Below are 8,537 nucleotides of genomic sequence, written 5' to 3' on the forward strand. Positions count from 1 at the left end.
GCTCCTTTCAATGCTCGAAGCTACCTAGGGAGCGTGGGTCCCCAACCTTGGCCCCGCTCAGGAAACCATAAAGTCTTGAGTAACATCCCATCTCAGGTTTTTCTGTTTATCTTGTCGACCAAATAGTTTAACCATCCCACCTGCTAATGTGATTAGCAATTATTTGCTTTGGAGAGCCCTGAAAGACGCCGCCAGATTGCAGAATTCTCAATTATCTAGAAACCCATCACCCAACACACGCTTCCTGGTCCCCATACTATAAAAGAGGCTGCCTCCTCGGCAGAAGTGAGTGGGGGAGACAGAGGAGACCAGAACAGCTGCTGAGACCTCTAAGAAGTCCAGGTAAGAGCTGTCCATTCTGCAGCCCCTCTGCTACCCTTGACAGCAGGGATCTCAGGCTCCTCACTGTGGGGCAGGCAGACCATACTCAAGATCACTCACTGGGGGCCATGCAAGAGAAACAGACCTGGCCAATGTCAGGGATGTGGGAATGGCCATTTGCTCTGCTGTCCTAAGAGACCAGTAATATTGATATAAAATGAGCACTATTAATGCCCTAAATCAAAACCCCTAAGGCAAAAGTTTTAACTTGAGGTTACCAATGTGGATACAGATGATCCAGAAAGCTCCTAAAATTCTTCTCCCAATTTTAAACACTTTGATGCATTTTTCGGAGACTAGGATCTTTAGCTTCCACTGGATTCATAAAGGGTCTGTTGCCCAAAGGAGATTCGGAAGCTGTGGTCAAAGTTACCTCCCTAAGAAGGGCGCAACTGGCTCTTTGGACCAAAAGACCTTTCATTTCCAGCCTTCCACCACAAGAATGGAGCTTTAGCTGAGTCAGCCAATAGATGGAATTTTGCACAAAGCCGCCAGTTGTCTCCAAAGTGTGGGTACTAGTGCTGGCTCTGGACAACTTCGCTGGCTGCCAAATAGACCTGTGAGAGGTCTGCGAGCCAAACCTCAGGGGGTGCCCAGAATTCCTCCAGGGCAGCTTGAAGAAGAAGAGAAAGGTGTCAAAACGATAGAACGCATGTTTGTGTCTTGAGTGAGGGGAGGGTTGGGAGACCTGCCTTCAACCACAGCTCTACCATCAATTTATTCTATGACCTTGGGAAAGTCACTACCCCTCTTTAGTCCTCTGGTTCTTTGCATGCAATGAAGACTCTGATGGCCCCAGGAATTTCCCAACACAGGTCTGCATGAGATGGTGGCTGTGGCCATGCGATCCCTATATTGTGTGACTTTCAAGGGCATCCACCAACCGTCAGGCCAAAGGACTGAACGGGGATGATGCAAAACAGCTCAGTTCTTCAGCACTTGCATGTTTAACCCTTCTCACTTGCTTTGTCTGAAGAGCAGCAATGATTCAAGCCATTGAGGCAAGCCCGATTGGAGGATAAATCTGATGGTTACTTAATTTAACAGAGTGTTCACCTGGCTCTAGCTTCCAATCCTCTCTCCACTGTGTACTTGTGACCTTGGGGAAAGTTACCCACACTCAGGCCATGAGTACTTGGGTACATGAGTGGTACTTGGGTACATGAGTGGATTTCAAGAGGTGATGGCAGTACATTTGAAACTCCCAACTGGAAACTCACTTGACCTCTGTGAGCCTTGGTTTCTCCTACTGGAAAATCAGACAATACAACTGTGGGCAAGATGGAGTGAGGTGAGGCTGGGATTCTTGGCAAGGAGGAAAAAAACCCTCTTCCTTGGAATGTACTGGAGCCAGATACCAGTGGGGCTGTCTCCTTTTTAGGCCCCTGATCAGTGGCCCTCACCTGTGCAACGCAGGTAACAGGTGCCCATGTCTTAGGGTTGTGATGAAGATGAAATTGTGTAAAGCAGTCAGCCTGCTGCCTGGCAAGGAGAAATTGTTCAGCAGTGTTAGCTATTACTAGTGACCCCCTGGTGTTCTGGGGAGCAAACGAATGACAACCCCACCCCCTAGGCGGCAGGGGCAGGTGGTGCATAAATTCCTCTCTGATATCCATGCCCTGTTGGACTTGTCATTCTGTCCACAGATACTAAGAACAAAGATGTTTCAAACTGGGGTCCTCATTGTCTTCTACGGGCTGTTAGCCCAGACCATGGCCCAGTTTGGAGGCCTGCCTGTGCCCCTGGACCAGGCCCTGCCCTTGACTGTGAATCCAGCCCTGCCCTTGAGTCCCACAGGTCTTGCAGGAAGCTTGACAAATGGTGAGTCTGTGACAACTTCTTTCAGGGGTGTGTGTGTGTGTGTGTGTGACAGAGAGAGAGTGTGTCCAACCCTGCGAAGCGGGGAGGGACAGGGCTGGATGGGGGAGGGGGCCTGAGGATCTGGAATTGTCAGATCTGACCCCCAGAGACCCTTATGCCCATTTCCAGCCCTCGGCAATGGCCTGCTCTCTGGGGGCCTGTTGGGCATTCTGGAAAACCTTCCGCTCCTGGACATCCTGAAGCCTGGAGGAGGTACTTCTGGTGGCCTCCTTGGGGGACTGCTTGGGAAAGTGACATCAGTGATCCCCGGCCTGAACATCATTGAGTGAGTTGCCCTAAAATAGAGCTTTGATCTCCGCCAGGGAACCCCAGGTGAAGATCTGCCAGCCCCAGGCAGTGGCACTGAAGCAGTGAGGTGGCAGCCTGAAGGGGGAGCCAGGACTCAGTTCTGAGACCCATCTCCAGTCTGGCAAACCAGCAATGCCCTCAGTTCTAGGCATGTCCTGAGGCCCCAGCATCATCTGTAATCCTCACAACTACCCTCTGAGGTCGATTTAATAATCTTCAGTTTGCAAATAGGAAAACCAAGGCACAGAGGTGCTTGTGTTCCCGCTGCTAGAGTGATGCCAAGTGAGTAAGGCTCTCACTCTACTTTCCTAAGTCCAAAGCCAAGGCTCTTCCCACTACACTGTGGTCATTTTGTTCTCTCCACCTGTGAAATCCCTTAGAACACAGATGGCCTTTGATGTAAGCGAGAGTGATATCACCAAGATATCACCTTGATGATATCAATGTGATGAAGAACAGTGTGATGTCCATGGAAAGGTCTAATGTGGTGTTTCCCATGAGACAGCCAAGAGCTCGCAAAGCAAAAAGCAAGAATGGAAGATTGATGCCAGTGAGCTGGGAAAGCCTGGGTCCTGGATAGGACTGGATCAAAGCCATTTCCAAAATCCTACCCACCCAGGGTCTCGCTCCCTGACTTGGAGACAGACAGACTTCTTGACTTCGATTTTCAAATGTACTTGTTGGATGACCTGGGACAGGACACCCTGTCTCTCCGTGCTTGGTTTCTCCATCTGTAAAATGTAGATTATAGAACCCACAGAGGAAGTCTATTGGGAGGACTGGAAAAGGTGTAAATCACCTGGCACAGAGGCTGGCTCAGTGAATGGCTTCACCCATCAAATGGCTTCCCTGCTTGGTGGGTGAGGTCAGACGGCTGGCTTCTCCTGGAGACAACAGGGTATGATGATGGATGGATGGTTGGAAAGATAGGACAATGGGAGAAAGGCTTCCTTCCACCCTCTCTGCACTCTCCCTGACTTCCTGCTCCTCAATCCCCATGATAAACTTTGGTGATCAGCCACCTGACAGGGTGGGTGATTCTTACCCATAAGTGTTTGTGCAGGTTTACTTCCAGTTGCACCTGCGTCATTCATTCATCCACTGACCAATCCATCATCCAGTTATTCATCCTTCTACCTAATCACTTACTCTTCCATCCATCCACCCACGTATCCGCTATCCACCTTCTCATCAATCCACAGTCAACTAATATGAAGTAGCCACTTTCTTTGTAAGGCTCTTAGCTGGCATACAGGATGCAAATATAATCCAGACACAGTTGCTCTCCTGAATACATCATAGACTGGAGATGAGGAAAGGGCACTGTGTGTGTGTCAGATCTGTTCCAGGGCAGAGGCTGGAAAAGACCTGATGTGTGACTCAGACTCATGTGGCTTAGGCTGCAAGACTCCCCTCCCGTCTCCCTATCCTGGGTGGGAAGTTCTACCTCTGGGATGAGTACTGTTAGGTTAAAGATGGTTTCTGGATTTGGAGTTAGAAGATCTAATATTTCCCCCTCCAATATTACTCCCTGGACAGTATAAAGGTCACTGACCCCCAGCTGCTGGAACTTGGCCTTGTGCAGAGCCCTGATGGCCACCGTCTCTATGTCACCATCCCTCTCGGCATAAATCTCCAAGTGAATACGTGAGTGGGTCCCAAGAGGGGGTGAGAGGATGGCTCACCAAGGGAGACCCTGGTGACCATGGGTAACCATGGGTAACCATAACAGGGGTATTGGAGTCTAACAGACCTAAGCCTCCAATTCAGCTCATTTGCTGCTATGCTGAGCAGCCTTGGGTCACTTGGGAAACTCACTTGACCTCTTAAGCCTTTGTTTCTTCTGCTAGAAAATGAGATAAGTACAACTGTGGGCAAGATGGAAGGAGGTGAGGCTAGCATTCTTGGCAAGGAGAAAATAACCCTCTTCCTTGGAATATGGTGGAGCCAGATACCAGTGGGGCTGTCTCCTTTGCAGGCCCCTGGTTGGTGCAAGTCTGTTGAGGCTGGCTGTGAAGCTGAACATCACTGCAGAAATCTTAGCCGTGAGAGATAAGCAGGGGAGGATCCACCTGGTCCTTGGTGACTGCACCCATTCTCCTGGAAGCCTGCATATCTCTCTGCTTGATGGGTGAGGCCAGAGAAGCAGCTTCTCCTGCCCAGAGATGACATGGTGTGATGCTGGATGGATGGTTGGAAAGCTGGGACAATGACAGAATAGATGAGTGAGAGGCTGAAAGGGTGGGAAAATGGATGGGAAGGAGGGAGGGTGGAAAGATGGATGGATGGATGGATGGATGGATGGATGGATGGATGGATGGATGGATGGACTGACAGATGGTTAGTTGGTTGGGTGGATGGAGAGAAGGATGAACAGATAGATGGATGGATGGTTAGATAGATAGATAAATACATAGATAGATAGATAGATAGATAGATAGATAGATAGATAGATAAGTAGTCGCTTATCCCTTCTTAAACCAAGATAACCAATTTTATGCTGGATCTAGCAACAAGAAATTGGAGTTTAAGCCCTGCATATTACATAGGAATGGGGACAGAGGGCTTCCTATGTGAACTTGGGTAGTGCTTCTCCAATTTAGTTCTAAGTTTACTTATCTGCAGTATGGAACTGCATTGGAGTTATTGACAGAATCTACCAAGATAATAGGTGTGAAAGTGCTTTGTCCTAGTAAGGGGTAAAATAGACATGGATCCTAACTAGGTTACTTATTTCAGTTACCTGTCACATGGGGAGACTGTGTCATACCTATTATGCAAAAGTTGCCCATGTGGTTAACTTTTAATGAGCACATACATTGGGCTTCACATGTGTCATCTCATTGGATCCTCATGACAACTACATACTAAGTAGTATCAATTCATTTATGGACTCTGCAAAGCCTTATTGACACCTGCTTTTTCTGAGAACCATGTGTTTATCCTACACATACCTGTGTGTGCACTGCTGTACACAAATGTAACTCCCTTTCAATAGGACCCTTGCTGTTGGCCTGCACACGGGTGTAGACAGACAAAGCTCTGCTTTAGTGACTGAGTGTTGAGACTCTGGGGTTCACAGTGTCCCCCTCTGGAGACTTCTCCACACCAACTCCAGGTCCCTGCATCACCCATGGCTTTTCTCTTTCAGACTTGGCCCCCTCCCCATTCAAGGTCTTCTGGACAACCTCACAGGGATCTTGAATAAAGTCCTGCCTGAGTTGGTTCAGGGCAAGGTAAGTGGGCAAGGTGGGGATCCCCTGATCTAAACCAAGTTTTAGAACTTCTTGCACTGAAACAAAGCCCTGGGCTGAGTGGGTCCAAGTCCTTCAATTTGATAAGTAACTTCCATTCATCAATCTATTTGTCCATTGATCCATCTGTCCATATTTCTTCTTTACATCTTTCCAAATGCATTGATGAGTCTCTGCTCTAGGCCAGGCCCTGCCTGTCCACACTGAAGCTGAAAAGGATTGGCCCCTGTTCTGAGAAGTTGGAGAAGTTCCCTGCCCAGCTTTCTATGGCCACAGACAGTCTTCTAACCTATGCCTGGGTGTCTTCTATAACCAGAGCACTCCACTTTACTTAGAATCAGATGTGATGTCACAGAGTGAACACTGGGCTTGTGTGATTTGGGGTCCTTCACAACATCCCTCATGCCTCCAGTTTGTCCTCGTGCATGTGTGGTCATTGATCTGTGGGATTGCTTAGAATCACTTTCACACTGAAAAATGACAGGAAATTTCCCCAGAGAACCCCCGCTGGGGATTCTGCTGCTCCAGGGTGCCACTCTGCCTAACTCACCCCTCTGCCCCTGGCCAGGTGTGCCCTCTGGTCAATGAGGTTCTCAGTGGCTTGGACGTCACCCTGGTGCATGACATTGCCAGTAAGTACCTGCTTTCCAGCCCTCTGTCCCCCTCTGCAGGAGCAGCAACTTCCCCCAAGGAGTTTTTTTCCTGCACACCCTAGGATACTAGGTCCCTCTGGCCTCAACTCTCTCCATTTTGGGCTTTTTTTCCCCGGAATAATCCAGATGATTTTGAGATAGACACTGTGTCTCCTGCCTCAGCCCTGACACTGAGGACAGCTGGGCTGGTTGGTAGAAGGAGGCCTGGCTTCCTCCAAGCATGCTGAACACAGTCGGATCTCCAGAGGCCTCCATTCCCTGGCCCCCCACCTTTAGGAATGTGGACTCCTTCACGTTGAGATCATGACTGTGGTCTGTTTTTTTTTTTTTATTGTTTGTTTGTTTGTTTATTTGTTTGTTTTTCTAGACATGTTGATCCACGGACTACAGTTTGTCATCAAGGTCTAAGCCTTCCAGGAAGGGGCCTGTCCTCTGCTGAGCTGGTAAGTGCCCCTCCCCACACCCCAGGATTTTGGGGGCTGGCTGTTCTTCTCCTGGTAGAAGGCAGCCGGCAGCTTGGGACAATGACATCCAAAGAAAGAGACAAACATCTACAGAGGTACACACAGGGATGCACAGAGAAATCCACAGAAAAGCTGACAGAGGTGGAAGGATGCAGGCAGCACAGCTACCAGGAGAAACACACACACAAATGCCCAGACACATGGCCACTGATACAGACGCACACACTCTCACACCAGCATACTCACACACGCCCACATCGGTGGACTCACCAAACACAAGTACACATCGATACACAGACACACACTCACTCAAACACACACGCACGGAGCCCTGACCCCAAGCCTGATGCCTTCCCCAGGGTCTTGGCCTCCTCCTGTCCCTTTGAGGCATGAATTTGATGATGAGTCAATACCAGTAACACTCACTGACCTTGAGTCTCCATCCTGATTCGGGTCTTCCCCCAACAGAACTATTTCTTGCTGCTCAATCCATTCCCTCTGGCCCAGCTTCCCAGTGCTCACAGATGACTGACCCATGTGCTGGAAGATGACACAGTCGCCTTCTCTCCGAGGAACCTGCTCCCTCTCTTTTCCCACCAGGCGTGTGTAACATCCCACGTGCCTCACCTAATAAAATGGCTTCTTCTGCATCAGGGACCTTGTCATCCTTCACCATCACTTGAGGGCTCCTGGGTTGGAAACAGCCCTGGCCTGGGTGATTGGGGCCATGGCACAGAGTTTGGCACCTACTTTGTAGATCTGAATAGTCTTGAGCAGGTCAGGGAGGTGTTCAAGTGTGTGTAGATTTCAGAAGGCTTTCCCAGGCATCCTTAGAGAGGGGGGATAAGGCGTTCAGGGTAGATATAATACTCCAGGTACGGTTAATGACACACAAGCTTGCCACACCAGGAATGAAAATGGCAGATTTGTATTAGGGAAATGCAAATTAAAACGACAATGAAGGCCAGGTGTGGTGACTCACATCTGTAATCCCAACATTTTGGGAGGCCAAGACAGGCGGATCACTTAAGGGCAGACGTTCAAGACCAGCCTGACTGATATGGCAAAACCCTATCTCTACTAAAAATACAAAAATTAGCCAGGGGTCATGGCGTGTGCCTGTGGTCCCAGCTACTCGAGAGGCTGAGGTGGGAGAACTGCTTGAGCCCAGAAGGTGGAGGTTGCAGTGAGCCAAGATCATGCCACTGCACTCTAGCCTGGGTGACAAAGTGAGACCCCGTCAAAAAAAATTAAATTTAATTTTTAAAAACACACAATAAGATGCCATCTCAACCAGTCAGAACAGCTATTATTAAAAGGTCAAAAAATAGCAGATGACAACGAGGTTGCAAAGAAAAGGAATGCTTATACTGCAGGTAAGAATGTAAACTAACTCAGCCACTGTGGAAAGCAGTCAGGAGATTTTTTAAAGAACTTAAAATGGACCTACCATTCGACCTGGCAATCCCATTACTGGGCATATACCCAAAGGAATATAAATCCTTCTACCAAAAAGATACACACACATTCATTACAGCACTATTCACAATAGCAAAGATATAGAATTAACCTAGATGCCCATCAATGGTGGACTGGATAAAGAAAATATGGTACAT

General features: G+C 48.6%; 1 protein-coding gene across 1 annotated transcript; it reads left to right on the forward strand.

The window, feature by feature from the left end:
• Positions 1 to 287: 287 nt before the first annotated feature.
• Positions 288 to 7,571, forward strand: BPIFA1 (BPI fold containing family A member 1). The gene is made up of 9 exons (XM_077952233.1): positions 288 to 342; positions 2,028 to 2,202; positions 2,371 to 2,527; positions 4,090 to 4,197; positions 4,529 to 4,681; positions 5,702 to 5,786; positions 6,373 to 6,436; positions 6,825 to 6,900; positions 7,390 to 7,571. The coding sequence occupies exons 2-8, from the start codon at positions 2,043 to 2,045 to the stop codon at positions 6,863 to 6,865; spliced, it is 768 nt and encodes a 255-aa protein (XP_077808359.1). The 5' UTR covers positions 288 to 342; positions 2,028 to 2,042; the 3' UTR covers positions 6,866 to 6,900; positions 7,390 to 7,571.
• Positions 7,572 to 8,537: the final 966 nt, after the last annotated feature.

This window comes from Macaca mulatta, chromosome 10, assembly GCF_049350105.2.
Source record: "Macaca mulatta isolate MMU2019108-1 chromosome 10, T2T-MMU8v2.0, whole genome shotgun sequence".
Classification (NCBI taxonomy): Eukaryota; Metazoa; Chordata; class Mammalia; order Primates; family Cercopithecidae; genus Macaca; species Macaca mulatta.